The sequence below is a fragment of the Dendropsophus ebraccatus genome, chromosome 15 (assembly GCF_027789765.1).
Source record: "Dendropsophus ebraccatus isolate aDenEbr1 chromosome 15, aDenEbr1.pat, whole genome shotgun sequence".
Classification (NCBI taxonomy): domain Eukaryota; kingdom Metazoa; phylum Chordata; class Amphibia; order Anura; family Hylidae; genus Dendropsophus; species Dendropsophus ebraccatus.
This window is the reverse complement of record NC_091468.1, coordinates 22,280,650-22,298,067: the sequence shown is the minus strand read 5'-3', so window position 1 is coordinate 22,298,067 and position 17,418 is coordinate 22,280,650. Positions and strand designations below refer to the sequence as shown.

General features: G+C 44.6%; 1 protein-coding gene across 5 annotated transcripts in view; it reads left to right on the top strand.

Annotated features, from left to right (window-relative positions):
- Window positions 1–2,397: 2,397 nt before the first annotated feature.
- The window catches only part of DNAH14 (dynein axonemal heavy chain 14), a 165,537-nt gene continuing 150,516 nt past the window's right edge, over window positions 2,398–17,418 (top strand). For 4 of the 5 annotated variants that reach the window (XM_069954737.1, XM_069954734.1, XM_069954735.1 and 1 more), the window contains exons 1-3: window positions 2,398–2,589; window positions 11,033–11,200; window positions 12,205–12,335. In XM_069954737.1, the coding sequence (XP_069810838.1) occupies window positions 2,587–2,589; window positions 11,033–11,200; window positions 12,205–12,335 (302 nt within the window). In that variant the 5' untranslated portion in view covers window positions 2,398–2,586. Of the gene's footprint in view, window positions 2,590–11,032; window positions 11,201–11,772; window positions 11,839–12,204; window positions 12,336–17,418 lie in introns of those variants that run through there. The other variant, XM_069954736.1, reaches the window with a different exon arrangement.

The window sequence follows — 17,418 nt, the reverse complement described above, 5'->3', positions numbered from 1 at the left end:
CTGATGCAGCAATATTCAGGTATAACCAGCAGTTTGGAGAAAATGGCAAAAGTTGAATGGGGCCCCAATAGTTAAAATGGTGTATAGGACTTGTTCTTACACATGTGTGGGAGCATAATGTTTAGCCATACGCGTTTCAGAGTGTCAGGTTCACTCCTTTATCAGTGGCACAGTATGTTTGTATGGTGGAGGGATGATAGATAGATAGATAGATAGATAGATAGATAGATAGATAGATAGACACAAAAACACATAGATAGATAGATAGATAGATAGATAGATAGATAGATAGGAGATAGATAGATAGATAGATAGATAGATAGATAGATAGATAGATAGGAGATAGATAGATAGATAATAGATAGATGATAGATAGGAGATAGATAGATAGATAGATAGATAGATAGGAGATAGATAGATAGATAGATAGATAGATAGATAGATAGATAGATAGATAGACACATAGATAGGAGATAGATAGACAGCTCTCCCTCTGCCCCATTCCCCCCCAGCTGTCCCTCTGCCCCAGCCCCCACCTCCCTCTCCCAGCTCTCCCTCTGTCCCATTCCCCCCCAGCTCTGCCCCAGCCCCCACCTTTCCCTCTGCCCAGCCCCCACCTCCCCCCAGCTCTTCCTCTGCCCCAGTCCCCCCCCAGCTCTCCCTCTGCCCCAGTCCCCTCCCCAGCTCTCCCTCTGCCCCAGTCCCCTCCCCAGCTCTCCCTCTGTCCCAGTCCCCCCCAGCTCTCCCTCTGCCCCAGTCCCCCCCCAGCTCTCCCTCTGCCCCAGTCCCCCCCAGCTCTCCCTCTGCCCCAGTCCCCCCCAGCTCTCCCTCTGCCCTAGTCCCCCCCAGCTCTCCCTCTGCCCCAGTCCCCCCCAGCTCTCCCTCTGCCCCAGTCCCCCCCCCAGATCTCCCTCTGCCCCAGTCCTCCCCAGCCTGCCCCATTCCCCCTCAGTCTAACCCAAGCCTGCCCCCCAGCTGTCCCTCTTCCCGTCACCCCCAGCTGCCCTAGTCTGCCAGTCACCCCCAGCCTGCCCCAGTCACTCTAGCTGCCCCAGTCTGTCCTAGTCTCCCCCAGCTGCCCCAAGTCTGTCCAAGTCCCCCCAGCCTGCCCCAGTCCCCCCCCCCCCAGTCTAACCCAAGCCTGCCCCAATCACCCCCAACTGTCCCTCTGCCCCAGTCACCCCCAGCTGCCCCAGTTCTAATTGCACACAACCCCATTCAAGGTTTCATGGGGCTCCATGCAGTTTTTTGCTATGGGGCCCCATTACTCCTAGCTACGCCCCTGTATCTATCTATCTAGCTATCTCCATCTATCTATCTCCTATCTCTCTCTCTCTCTGTCACTGTCTATCTATCTATCTGTCTATCTATCTATCTAAGAAATTCAGAATGAATGCAGCACTCGTGTAGTGATGAATGTGGTGCCAGGCGGTATATATCAGCGACCACCCGGTATAGGTAATATAAATCAGAAGAATACCGCAGCACTCATGGGATAGAATTCAACACAACGTGTTTATTTCCCCAAACCGCGGCGTTTCGCTCTCCACACATTGTAATTTTGTTTCAATCATCCTAATTTGTATACCACATATATATACCTGTTGTAGGTCACATGTATCACCACTGCTTGAAAAAGCTCTCAGTGTGGAGAGCGAAACGTCGCGGTTTGGGGAAATAAACACGTTGTGTTGAATTCTATCCCATGAGTGCTGCGGTATTCTTCTGATTTATCTATCTATCTCCTATCTATCTATCTCCTATCTATCATCTATCTATCTATCTATCTATCTATCTATCTATCTATCTATCTATCTATCTCCTATCTATCATCTATCTATCTATCTATCTATTATCTATCTATCTCCTATCTATCTATCTATCTATCTATCTATTATCTATCTATCTATCTCCTATCTATCTATCTATCTATCTATCTATCTATCTCCTATCTATCTATCATCTATTTATCTATCTATTATCTATCTATCTATCTATCTATCTATCTATCTATCTATCTATCTATTATCTATCTATCTATCTATCTATCTCCTATCTATCTATCTATCTATCTATCTATCTATCTATCTATCTATCTATCTCCTATCTATCTATCTATCTATCTATCTATCTATCTCCTATCTATTATCTATCTATCTATCTCCTATCTATCTATCTCCTATTATCTATCTATCTATCTATCTATCTATCTCCTATCTATCTATCTATCTATCTATCTATCTATCTATCTATCTATCTATCTATCTCCCCGGTATTTACAAACAGCCCATTCCTTACTTCTCTCCAGATTACATGACGTCCCTGTAGGATACGATGACGTCACTGATCGGCCACAGTCCCGCCCGCAGCCTCCGGTGTCCCAGGTGCAGGAATTTGATTGACAGTCCTAGGGGAGGGGTTTGAATTCGTCCCCTGTGTAACCACGCCCCGGTCTCCTAGGAAACCCCCTGCAGCGTCTCCCCTTAGAGAGTGTGAAAATCACAACAAATCTTTATTGATAAGTTTTCTGTATATGACCGGACATGGCGCTGCCCATTGCTACCCGCTATATGTGAGCACCGAGCCATGGTGAGAGCTGCACCCCGGTATCGTACACACACGCTGTGTGTTTTTCATAGCGTTGCTGTAGTTGCATAGTTTGGTATATTTGGTGCGGGGTGGAGTATATGTGGTGGAGGGTATAGTATATGTGATGTATATATGTATACAGCAGGGCTATAGGGTGTACACATGAGTGCAGGGTATAGTATATGTGATGTATATATGTATACAGCACTGCTATAGGGTGTACACAAGTGCAGGGTATAGTATATGTGATGTATATATGTATACAGCACTGCTATAGGGTGTACACATGAGTACAGGGTATAGTATATGGGATGTATATATGTATACAGCAGTGCTATAGGGTGTACACATGAGTACAGGGTATAGTATATGTGATGTATATATGTATACAGCAGTGCTATAGGGTGTACACATGTGTGCAGAGTATAGTATATGTGATGTATATATGTATACAGCAGTGCTATAGGGTGTACACATGTGTGCAGAGTATAGTATATGTGATGTATATATGTATACAGCACTGCTATAGGGTGTACACATGAGTGCAGGGTATAGTATATGTGATGTATATATGTATACAGCAGTGCTATAAGGTGTACACATGAGTGCAGGGTATAGTATATGTGATGTATATATGTATACAGCAGTGCTATAGGGTGTACACGAGTGCAGGGTATAGTATATGTGATGTATATATGTATACAGCACTGCTATAGGGTGTACATATGAGTACAGGGTATAGTATATGTGATATATATATATGTATACAGCAGTGCTATAGGGTGTACACAGGAGTGCAGGGTATAGTATATGTGATGTATATATGTATACAGCAGTGCTATAGGGTGTACACATGAGTACAGGGTATAGTATATGTGATGTATATATGTATACAGCAGTGCTATAGGGTGTACACATGAGTGCAGAGTATAGTATATGTGATGTATATATGTATACAGCACTGCTATAGGGTGTACACATGAGTGCAGGGTATAGTATATGTGATGTATATATGTATACAGCACTGCTATAGGGTGTACACATGAGTGCAGGGTATAGTATATGGGATGTATATATGTATACAGTACTGCTATAGGGTGTACACATGAGTACAGGGTATAGTATATGTGATGTATATATGTATACAGCAGTGCTATAGGGTGTACACATGAGTGCAGGGTATAGTATATGTGATGTATATATGTATACAGCACTGCTATAGGGTGTACACATGAGTGCAGGGTATAGTATATGTGATGTATATATGCATACAGCACTGCTATAGGGTGTACACATGAGTGCAGGGTATAGTATATGTGATGTATATATGTATACAGCAGTGCTATAGGGTGTACACATGAGTGCAGGGTATAGTATATGTGATGTATATATGTATACAGCAGTGCTATAGGGTGTACACATGAGTGCAGGGTATAGTATATGTGATGTATATATGTATACAGCAGTGCTATAGGGTGTACACATGAGTACAGGGTATAGTATATGTGATGTATATATGTATACAGCAGTGCTATAGGGTGTACACAGGAGTGCAGGGTATTGGGCGGTTTGGTATATGTGATGTATATATGTATACAGCAGTGCTATAGGGTGTACACATGAGTGCAGGGTATAGTATATGTGATGTATATATGTATACAGCAGTGCTATAGGGTGTACACAGGAGTGCAGGGTATTGGGCGGTTTGGTATATGTGATGTATATATGTATACAGCAGTGCTATAGGGTGTACACATGAGTGCAGGGTATAGTATATGTGATGTATATATGTATACAGCAGTGCTATAGGGTGTACACGAGTGCAGGGTATAGTATATGTGATGTATATATGTATACAGCACTGCTATAGGGTGTACACATGAGTACAGGGTATAGTATATGTGATGTATATACGTATACAGCAGTGCTATAGGGTGTACACATGAGTACAGGGTATAGTATATGTGATGTATATATGTATACAGCAGTGCTATAGGGTGTACACGAGTGCAGGGTATAGTATATGTGATGTATATATGTATACAGCACCGCTATAGGGTGTACACATGAGTACAGGGTATAGTATATGTGATGTATATATATGTATACAGCAGTGCTATAGGGTGTACACATGAGTACAGGGTATAGTATATGTGATGTATATATGTATACAGCAGTGCTATAGGGTGTACACAGGAGTGCAGGGTATTGGGCGGTTTGGTATATGTGATGTATATATGTATACAGCAGTGCTATAGGGTGTACACATGAGTGCAGGGTATAGTATATGTGATGTATATATGTATACAGCAGTGCTATAGGGTGTACACATGTGTGCAGAGTATAGTATATGTGATGTATATATGTATACAGCAGTGCTATAGGGTGTACACATGAGTGCAGGGTATAGTATATGGGATGTATATATGTATACAGCACCGCTATAGGGTGTACACATGAGTACAGGGTATAGTATATGTGATGTATATATATGTATACAGCAGTGCTATAGGGTGTACACATGAGTACAGGGTATAGTATATGGGATGTATATATGTATACAGCACTGCTATAGGGTGTACACATGAGTGCAGGGTATAGTATATGGGATGTATATATGTATACAGCACTGCTATAGGGTGTACACATGAGTGCAGGGTATAGTATATGTTATGTATATACGTATACAGCACTGCTATAGGGTGTACACATGAGTGCAGGGTATAGTATATGTGATGTATATATGTATACAGCAGTGCTATATGGTGTACACATGAGTGCAGGGTATTGGGCGGTTTGGTATATGTGATGTATATATGTATACAGCAGTGCTATAGGGTGTACACATGAGTGCAGGGTATAGTATATGTGATGTATATATGTATACAGCAGTGCTATAGGGTGTACACATGAGTGCAGGGTATAGTATATGTGATGTATATATGTATACAGCAGTGCTATAGGGTGTACACATGAGTGCAGGGTATAGTATATGTGATGTATATATGTATACAGCAGTGCTATAGGGTGTACACATGAGTGCAGGGTATAGTATATGTGATGTATATATGTATACAGCAGTGCTATAGGGTGTACACATGAGTACAGGGTATAGTATATGGGATGTATATATGTATACAGCATTGCTATAGGGTGTACACATGAGTGCAGGGTATAGTATATGTGATGTATATATGTATACAGCAGTGCTATAGGGTGTACACATGAGTACAGGGTATAGTATATGTGATGTATATATGTATACAGCAGTGCTATAGTGTGTACACATGAGTACAGGGTATAGTATATGTGATGTATATATGTATACAGCAGTGCTATATGGTGTACACATGAGTGCAGGGTATTGGGCGGTTTGGTATATGTGATGTATATATGTATACAGCAGTGCTATAGGGTGTACACATGAGTGCAGGGTATAGTATATGTGATGTATATATGTATACAGCAGTGCTATAGGGTGTACACATGAGTGCAGGGTATAGTATATGTGATGTATATATGTATACAGCAGTGCTATAGGGTGTACACATGAGTGCAGGGTATAGTATATGTGATGTATATATGTATACAGCAGTGCTATAGGGTGTACTCATGAGTGCAGGGTATAGTATATGTGATGTATATATGTATACAGCAGTGCTATAGGGTGTACACATGAGTACAGGGTATAGTATATGGGATGTATATATGTATACAGCATTGCTATAGGGTGTACACATGAGTGCAGGGTATAGTATATGTGATGTATATATGTATACAGCAGTGCTATAGGGTGTACACATGAGTACAGGGTATAGTATATGTGATGTATATATGTATACAGCAGTGCTATAGTGTGTACACATGAGTACAGGGTATAGTATATGTGATGTATATATGTATACAGCAGTGCTATATGGTGTACACATGAGTGCAGGGTATTGGGCGGTTTGGTATATGTGATGTATATACACTCACCGGCCACTTTATTAGGTACACCATGCTAGTAACGGGTTGGACCCCCTTTTGCCTTCAGAACTGCCTCAATTCTTGGTGGCATAGATACAACAAGGTGCTGGAAGCTTCCTCAGAGATTTTGGTCCATATTGACATGATGGCATCACACAGTTGCCGCAGATTTGTCGGCTGCACATCCATGATGCCAATCTCCCGTTCCACCACATCCCAAAGATGCTCTATTGGATTGAGATCTGGTGACTGTGGAGGCCATTTGAGTACAGTGAACTCATTGTCATGTTCAAGAAACCAGTCTGAGATGATTCTATGACATGGCGCATTATCCTGCTGAAAGTAGCCATCAGATGTTGGGTACATTGTGGTCATAAAGGGATGGACATGGTCAGCAACAATACTCAGGTAGGCTGTGGCGTTGCAACAATGTTCAATTGGTACCAAGGGGCCCAAAGAGTGCCAAGAAAATATTCCCCACACCATGACACCACCACCACCAGCCTGAACCGTTGATACAAGGCAGGATGGATCCATGCTTTCATGTTGTTGACGCCAAATTCTGACCCTACCATCCGAATGTCGCAGCAGAAATCGAGACTCATCAGACCAGGCAACGTTTTTCCAATCTTCTACTGTCCAATTTCGATAAGCTTGTACAAATTGTAGCCTCAATTTCCTGTTCTTAGCTGAAAGGAGTGGCACCCGGTGTGGTCTTCTGCTGCTGTAGCCCATCTGCCTCAAAGTTGGAGGTACTGTGCGTTCAGAGATGCTCTTCTGCCTACCTTGGTTGTAACGGTTGGCTATTTGAGTCACTGTTGCCTTTCTATCAGCTGGAACCAGTCTGCCCATTCTCCTCTGACCTCTGGCATCAACAAGGCATTTCTGCCCACAGGACTGCCGCTCACTGGATGTTTTTTCTTTTTCGGACCATTCTCTGTAAACCCTAGAGATGGTTGTGCAAGAAAATCCCAGTAGATCAGCAGTTTCTGAAATACTCAGACCAGCCCTTCTGGCACCAACAACCATGCCACGTTCAAAGGCCCTCAAATCACCTTTCTTCCCCATACTGATGCTCGGTTTGAACTGCAGGAGATTGTCTTGACCATGTCTACATGCCTAAATGCACTGAGTTGCCGCCATGTGATTGGCTGATTAGAAATTAAGTGGTAACCTGCAGTTGGACAGGTGTACCTAATAAAGTGGCCGGTGAGTGTATGTATACAGCAGTGCTATAGGGTGTACACAGGAGTGCAGGGTATTGGGCGGTTTGTTATATGTGATGTATATATGTATACAGCAGTGCTATAGGGTGTACACATGAGTGCAGGGTATAGTATATGTGATGTATATATGTATACAGCACTGCTATAGGGTGTACACAGGAGTGCAGGGTATTGGGCGGTTTGGTATATGTGATGTATATATGTATACAGCAGTGCTATAGGGTGTACACAGGAGTGCAGGGTATTGGTACATGTGATTTAGTAGTATTCTACAGACTATATGCATTACGTACAGATGTTTGCTGGTTATGTTACTGAATGTGAAAGGAGGACATTATCAACCATAGTAATACATATTGTAGATGGGACTCTAGGCTTTTTGGTATTTTGGGCCTTTTTAACATTTCAGTGACATCCTGACCCTGATACGTTATCCACCAGACCAAAGGTGTCAAAGCTGCAGCCCACAAGCTGGTGCAAAACTACAATTCCCATTATCTCTGGACAGCTTAAAGGGAACCAATCACCGGAAAAATGCATATAGAGCTTTTGAAATGTGCTGTTAGAGCACACAGCACACTTGCCACACGTGTTTCCATAGCCTCCGTGCCTTCCCCGTGTAAGCCGCAAAGTTACTTTATAAAACTGGCGCCCTGTATGCTAATTACCTGAGGTAGTCACCTGGGCGGTGTTCGGCTAGCAGGTAGTCACGGTCCCCTGGGCGTTCTACCGCTGTAATCACGCCCCTCTGGGCGTGATTCAAATGGCCGAGTAGCTGTGACATTCTGATGCCGGACGCCGCCGCACATGCGCAGTGCAGCCGCTTCCATTCCGGCGGTACTGCGCCTGTGCAGAATAGCCTCGAATAGCCTGTTAGCCGGAGTTCGAGGCTATTCTGCACAGGCGCAGTGCAACCGGAATGGAAGTGGCTGCACTGCGCATGTGCGGCGGCGTCCGGCATCAGTACGTAAGCGCGCCGACGTTGGGCACGGCGCGCTCCCGAGTGACGCCACAGGCACTCTGCCATTTGAATCACGCCCAGAGGGGCGTGATTACAGCGGAAGAACGCCCGGGGGACCGTGACTACCTGCTAGCCGAACACCGCCCAGGTGACTACCTCAGGTAATTAGCATACAGGGCGCCAGTTTTATAAAGTTACTTTGCGGCTTACACGGGAAAGGCACGGAGGCTATGGAAACACGTGTGGCAAGTGTGCTGTGTGCTCTAACAGCACATTTCAAAAGCTCTATATGCTTTTTTCCAGTGATTGGTTCCCTTTAAGTGTTTGACACTAGAGATGAGTGAACCTGGGTGGGGATTCTTGGCAGGGGTCCTCAGATGCCACAGAAGGGTGTAAGATTCGGGGCATCTGACTCTCAGCCCTTGTGGTTCATGAGGGTATGGGAGTTGGAAAGCTCGGCAGTTTGAAGATTCAGCAGGTGGAGTGGATAAGGTCCCTAATATAGGGACATTCGCTGTACCAAGTCGGACTTCAGTGGAAGTGTGAAAGGGGCACCCACAAAAATAAGACCTTGACCGCTTAATTTGTTGGATGAATGTGGTTAGGGATTGTAAGGTGTTGGGGGCCGCTGGGTGCACTGCTCCAGCTAGCACAATAGATAAATGGTCTGAGTCACTCCTCTCGAGGAGTGCTAGTAGGTAATATTAAAGATTGTTAAGAACTAACTCGTTTTGTAGTGGTAGGCTTTGGATGCATAAGACGCGGAAAAAAATCATGGACAAGGGAGAAGCAGTATCTTTTGCAAGGGGCTAAATTTTAGGGGGTCCAGTGTAAGCATCATTAGATGACCTAGAAGCATTCTCGGGGATACCCCCTCTTGAAATTTGGTATAAATGTATTCTTCCTGGATACACCCCTCTGTTTGGAATAATTCAAAAGTACTGTTCTTGATCCTACATGATTTTAAACATGAATCTTTTTTTTTTCTATTAAAAAAAAAAAAAGAGAGATGAGTGAACCTGGAGCATGCTCAATTCCATCCGAACCTTATCGCTCGGCATTTGATTAGTGGTGGCTGCTGAAGTTGGATAAAGCCCTAAGGCTGTGTCCATGTTTTTCAGACAACCTTAGAGCTTTAACCAACGCGAGCAGCCACTGCTAATCAAATGCCGAACTATCGGGTTTCGGATGGACTCCAGCATGCTCCAGGTTCGCTCATCTCTATGTGACACCTGTGGACTAGACTGCAGTAGATACCATAGTAATACCATACATATGATTAGTGGCGTCTGACCATTTTGACCTCTGATTTTGAACTGATCCAGACAACTTTTCCCTGGAATAATTGGTTCAGGGCCAGAACTCTATTCATTCTCATTGGCAGTGCCCTACATTGATCAGCAGTGGTTGCAGTGGTTGAATCCTGTCTGATAAGCTCATTTTTTATTTGTCCATGGACAGAGCGGTATGAGGGCTTGTTTTCTGTGGGACTAAACATGATTGCAAAAAATTAATAAATAAATAAATTTGTTGAGTAAAATTGAAAAAACAAAAAAAATGTAGTTGTGCAACTCTTGGGTAAATCTTTTTTAATTGTATGATTATAGTAAAACTTATATTAAATATATAGTAAATATGATTATAGTAAAACCTATATTAAATATATAGTAAATATGATTATAGTAAAACTTATATTAAATATATAGTACATATATTTTTGATGGTCACTGTCATTCCAGACAACATTTAAACAACATACTTATATAATATTTATTTATATATTTAAATAATCACTTAATTTATCAATAATGACTCTTTACCACACACACCCTCCCCCCCAACCCCCCCCCCCCAAAAAAAAAAAAAAAACAAACAACAAAAACAAACAAACAGCTGTCTTGGCCACTAGGTATCTCACTTCTTGCAATATGCTGTCCATTGCATGTTGTCAGGGTTAATCTGTCTCTAGTAACAGGTAGATCAGGCCCCTCCCCCCATCTCCTCACTATGAACTCAGGCTTCTTCCTACTCCTGGAAGATGATGTCGGAACAGAGGAGGAGGGGGATGAAGCTGCACACTGACAGTTGCTGCTGCAGGGGAGGAGGAGTGGCTGAGCACTGGCTGAGCTGAGCATTTTGGGGTAGCTGTGACTTTTTGATCCCTTTTTATTACACGTTATTACACGCATCTAGTATGTATATATGATAGAGGAGAACCTCTGCCTGTATACAAATCCTTTATATGTATTGTTGACTTATTACACATTATACCCACCCCCTCCTCTAGGAAGAAGGACGCATCATGTACATGGGTGAGCGCAGACTTTTGCCCAGAACAGATCTGCTTTCTCGTCTGCATCTTGGAGCAGAGAATTCAGATGTTCTCCAGATGGTCTCCAGGAATACAGTGATGCATCGGCCGGCTGTCAGTGGGAATGAGCGCAGTCACACACTGGTGAGCAATCCTCCTCCATTACAAAAGTGTCTCCTCCGATCACTCACTGGCAAATAATAATAATAATAATACAACAACTAATAGACAAGCACATTGTAATATTGTCCAACATCATGTCTGCATACAGTGACCAGTGGCTGCATGACAGTGCCAATAAGGCCTAAGCCTCTTTGTCTAAGCGCTGCGGAATCTGTTGGCGCTATACAAATAATTTATTATTATTATTATTATTTTATTATATTGTCTGCTTCCCTTATACCTGCACCTCTCATTGCTGTTTTTTTCAGTGCCATAACTTTTTATCTCTTGCCGTTATTTGAAACAAGCTGGCACCATTTTGGTAGGGAATAGTAGTTGCCATGGAAACCTATAGGAACCCTCATGATCGTGCCATGCACTGATGGGGTAACAAGGGGAGCCTATCCAGTGGCTTCCTGCTATTGATAATGGAATCTGAGGGGTTAAACTCTTGGGGTTTAGCGACATATCAAATAGCGTTGTGCCTACTCTTGCAACTTAGGCCTAATCACCTGAATGGGACTGAGCTGAAGACTGATGCAGTACCGGGCACAACCACTACAAAATGTACAGCACTGTGACTGGCAAACAATGGAGATCACAGAGAATGCAATGGCATGGTACTGACGGTTTGCTGTGGTCATGTGATGTTATAGGAGAACTATGGGGGGGGGGGCAGCTCCTATATGATGACACAACCCTGTAAGCTATATCTATAGAACCAGTAGTTATCTGAACTGTATAAAATAAAAACTGTCTTTGTTACTCACAGCAACCAGTCACCGCACAGCTTTCATTTCTTAAAGTGATACTTGATAAGAAATTAGCATGTGGCCCATAGCAACCAATCAGGTCACTGCTTTCATTTTGAGATTTGCTTTGAAATATTAAAAGCCGTGTTCTGATTGGTTGTTATAGACATCATGGCCTGTTCTCATATACGTGACCCCAGTTTTATAATCTTTGCTTCTGTTTTCTTTTACCAGGGTCTGATACCGAAGCTTCCACCTGTATACATGGAGTCATGTGACTCTGCCATCCGCACCACCATCTGTAGAGAAGACAGAAAGAGAAGGATCACCGGAAAGCTACGAGACTACAGAAAGGAGCCGGAATTGTAAGAAGAATGAGACAGATTTATTAAAGGAAAACTGCCTTTGTTGCCCATAGCAACCAATCACACCACCCCTTTATTTACTCCTCTTATACCTGTGCTCCCTTGTCTGCTCCCCTTATACCTGTGCCCACTTATCTTCTCCTCCTATATATGTGCCCCCTTGTCTGCTACCCTTATACCTGTCCCCCCTTATCGTCTCCTCCTATATATGTGCCCCCTTGTCTGCTACCCTTATACCTGTGCCCCCTTATCGTCTCCTCCTATATATGTGCCCCCTTGTCTGCTACCCTTATACCTGTGCCCCCTTATCGTCTCCTCCTATATATGTGCCCCCTTGTCTGCTACCCTTATACCTGTGCCCCCTTATTGTCTCCTCCTATATATGTGCCCCCTTGTCTGCTCCCCTTATACCTGTGCCCCCTTGTCTGCTTTCCTTATACCTGTGTCTCCTTGTCTACTTTTCTTATACCTGTGCCTCCTTGTCTGCTCCCCTTATACCTAAACCTCCTTGTGTGCTCCCCTTATACCTTTGCCTCCTTGTCTGCTCCTCTTATACCTGTGCCTCCTTGTCTGCTCCTCTTATATGTGTGCCTCCTTCTCTGCTTTCCTTATGCCTGTGCCTCCTTGTCTGCTCCTCTTATACCTGTGCCTCCTTTTCTGCTTTCCTTATACCTGTGCCTCCTTGTATGCTCCTCTTATACCTGTGCCTCCTTGTCTGCTCCCCTTATACCTGTGCCTCCTTGTCTGCTCCCCTTATACCTGTGCCTCCTTGTCTGCTCCCCTTATACCTGTGCCTCCTTGTCTGCTCCCCTTATACCTGTGCCTCCTTGTCTGCTCCCCTTATACCTGTGCCTCCTTGTCTGCTCCTCTTATACCTGTGCCTCCTTGTCTGCTCCCCTTATACCTTTGCCTCCTTGTCTGCTTATACCTGTGCCTCCTTGTCTGCTCCCCTTATACCTGTGCCTCCTTGTCTGCTCCTCCTATACCTGTGCCTCCTTGTCTGCTTCCCTTATACCTGTGCCTCCTTGTCTGCTCCTCATATATGTGTCCCTCTTTGTCCTCCTCTTATATGTGTGCCTCTTTGTCCTCTTCTTATACCTGTGCCTCCTTCTCTGCTTTCCTTATACCTGTGCCTCCTTGTCTGCTCCCCTTATACCTGTGCCTCCTTATCTGCTCCCCTTATACCTGTGCCTCCTTGTCTGCTCCTGTAATACCTGTGCCTCTTTGTCTGCTTTCCTTGTACCTGTGCCTCTTTATCTGCTCCCCTTATACCTGTGCCTCCTTGTCTGCTCCTGTTATACCTGTGCCTCTTTATCTGCTCCCCTTATACCTGTGCCTCCTTGTCTGCTCCTTTTATACCTGTGCCCTCTTGTCTGCTCCCCTTATACCTGTGCCTCCTTGTCTGCTCCTCTTATACCTGTGCCTCCTTGTCTGCTTCTTTTATGCCTCCTTGTCTGCTCCTCTTATACCTGTGCCTCCTTGTCTGCTCCTCATATATGTGTGCCTCTTTGTCCTCTTCTTATACCTGTGCCTCCTTCTCTTCTTTCCTTATACCTTTGCCTCCTTGTCTGCTCCTCTTATACCTGTGCCTTCTTGTCTGCTTCCCTTATACCTGTGCCTCCTTGTCTGCTCCCCTTATACAGAGTTCAGTGATTGTTGTGTTTTGTTGGTCTATTTATCATTGCCCCAGTAGCCAGAATCCTGCTCCACACTGACGAGGGGCAAATACCCGGAAACTGCAGTCTGTGGATGGATGCCTAGCCTTGGTAACCCTTGTCTTATGTCGATATACTCGCCACAGAGTTAGACTTTGACTTGCAGGGGCCACTCTGGTGTTTCCCTATTTAGGTCCCAAAGCTCGTAACAGAGTGAGGACCTGAGGGACTACGTATCAGGGTGGTTTGGTGCTCTCCCCACTAGGAGGCACCCCTTGGCAATGGGCTTCCTTCTCTGGAGAGAGGAATATCTGGCTATTCCCGTGTTTTGAGACTCGTAACTGAGGCTCCACGGACCCCTTTTTTGCATATTCCCCTTATACCTTTGCCTCCTTGTCTGTTCCTCTTATACCTGTGCCTCCTTGTCTGCTCCTCATATATGTGTGCCTCCTTGTCTGCTCCTGTTATACCTGTGCCTCTTTATATGCTCCTCTTATACCTGTGCCTCCTTGTCTGCTCCTCTTATACCTGTGCCTCCTTGTCTGCTCCCCTTATACCTGTGCCTCCTTGTCTGCTTCCCTTATACCTGTACCTCCTTGTCTGCTCCCCTTATACCTGTGCCCTCTTGTCTGCTCCCCTTATACCTTTGCCTCCTTTTCTGCTCCTGTTATACCTGTGCCTCTTTATCTGCTCCTCTTATACCTATGCCTCTTTATCTGCTCCTCTTATACCTGTGCCCTCTTGTCTGCTCCCCTTATACCTGTGCCTCCTTTTCTGCTCCTGTTATACCTGTGCCTCCTTTTCTGCTCCTGTTATACCTGTGCCTCTTTGTCTGCTTTCCTTGTACCTCTGCCTCTTTATCTGCTCCCCTTATACCTGTGCCTCCTTCTCTGCTCCTGTTATACCTGTGCCTCTTTATCTGCTCCTCTTATACCTATGCCTCTTTATCTGCTCCTCTTATACCTGTGCCCTCTTGTCTGCTCCCCTTATACCTGTGCCTCCTTTTCTGCTCCTGTTATACCTGTGCCTCTTTGTCTGCTTTCCTTGTACCTCTGCCTCTTTATCTGCTCCCCTTATACCTGTGCCTCCTTCTCTGCTCCTGTTATACCTGTGCCTCTTTATCTGCTCCCCTTATACCTGTGCCTCCTTGTCTGCTCCCCTTATACCTGTGCCTCCTTGTCTGCTCCCCTTATACCTGTGCCTCCTTGTCTGCTTCCCTTATACCTGTACCTCCTTGTCTGCTCCCCTTATACCTGTGCCCTCTTGTCTGCTCCCCTTATACCTTTGCCTCCTTTTCTGCTCCTGTTATACCTGTGCCTCTTTATCTGCTCCTCTTATACCTGTGCCCTCTTGTCTGTTCCCCTTATACCTGTGCCTCCTTTTCTGCTCCTGTTATACCTGTGCCTCCTTTTCTGCTCCTGTTATACCTGTGCCTCTTTGTCTGCTTTCCTTGTACCTCTGCCTCTTTATCTGCTCCCCTTATACCTGTGCCTCCTTCTCTGCTCCTGTTATACCTGTGCCTCTTTATCTGCTCCTCTTATACCTATGCCTCTTTATCTGCTCCTCTTATACCTGTGCCCTCTTGTCTGCTCCCCTTATACCTGTGCCTCCTTTTCTGCTCCTGTTATACCTGTGCCTCCTTCTCTGCTCCTGTTATACCTATGCCTCTTTATCTGCTCCTCTTATACCTGTGCCTCTTTATCTGCTCCTCTTATACCTGTGCCCTCTTGTCTGCTCCCCTTATACCTGTGCCTCCTTTTCTGCTCCCCTTATACCTGTGCCTCCTTCTCTGCTCCTGTTATACCTGTGCCTCTTTATCTGCTCCCCTTATACCTATGCCTCCTTGTCTGCTTCCATTATACCAGTGCTTCTTTGTTTAGGTGATATGTATTATAACACAGTTATTACATCACACTCACCATTATTTATTCCAGGACACAGAGAGATTTTAGTTGGGGTAAAGATCAGAAGCAACAGGACAAAATACTACTTTACTGAAAGAATAGTGGGTGCTTGTAACAAACTTCCAGCAGATGTGGTTGGTAAATCCACAATAACTGAATGTAAACCTGTCTGGGATAAACATATATCTATCCTAAGATAATACGAGGGGAAATACAGTGGGGTAATTTGGTTTAAGAGTAACTTGGTTTAAGAACGTTTTGCAAGAAGAGCTCACAGTTTTTCAAAATTGTAACTTGGTATAAGAGCATTGCTTTGGTTTAAGAGCTCCCTGTACTGGGTGGGAGGGCGAGTGGGAGAGGGGCATATGGTCTGTATAGCGGGGTCTACAGCCCTGTACTCTGACCCAGAAAGTCTCCCTCACCTTCCAAATCATGGCAGATCCACTTCAGGCTGGGGCTCACATCAGGGGACAGGACTGTGGAGGTAATCTCTTCGTAGCTGTAACCCCTCTCTCCCTGTAGATAGAACACTGCGTGTATGTGCCCACATCTGCCCTGCTCATTCCTTCATACTCCTTGCAGTCTCTGTCAGCCGTTGTGTTTCCCATCCTCTCCATTGCTGGTATAATGTGCTTGCACTCAGGGCCGGTTTTAGACTAAATGTGGCCCTGGGCAAAGTTGAAGGTGGGTCCCCAAATGCTGAAATATTGTAGCAGCAATTTAAGGTTCCCATACACTTTTTGGTGGTACCTGCTGCTCGTGGTGGGTTCGGCCATCAGTGTAAGGTGAATGGGGCTCTTTGTACAGTCCTCTGACATGATATCAGTGGACATATGGGGTTGGGCTTGATGGAAAATCAACATCCAACCTCTTTGTTCTCAGAGAGACAAGCCGTTATCAGATCTGTCTGGCTATGGCTTACCCCTCCTATAGAGAACACAGAAACGCTCAGCTGTGCCGAACATTCCTGTGTATGGGGAGGACAGGGCCAGATGAGATTTTATATATATATATATATATATATATATATATATATATATATATATATATATCATTAGTGATGTGTGTGCAGCCCTTGCTGTATATAGTGAACAATGAAGATATATACTAGCTGATCACGTTCCCCGGTGTCCTCAGGCCTTGTCTGTGGGATCCCACAGTCCCAGCTCTCACTTCTGGTCCTCTCTCTGAGGTGACAGGCCGTTCAGCCAATCACTGGCCGTAACAAACAGACAAGGCCTGAGGACACCGGGGAACGTGATCAGGTAAGTAACAGCTTTATTATGTTATACGCACAATCATCAGACAATGATTTTTACACTTGCCAAAAGACAATGATCAGCTGATTACAGTTGTCTCTATATACACAGAGCGATATCGGCCAGGTTAGGACAATTTTTGCTCTGTATATTAGGGCCCTTAGTCACATTGAGTCAATTCAGAAGGTTACATGCCGGGACTGCCGCTACATGCCGGGACTGCCGCCACATGCCGGGACTGCCGCCACATGCGGGGACTGCCGCC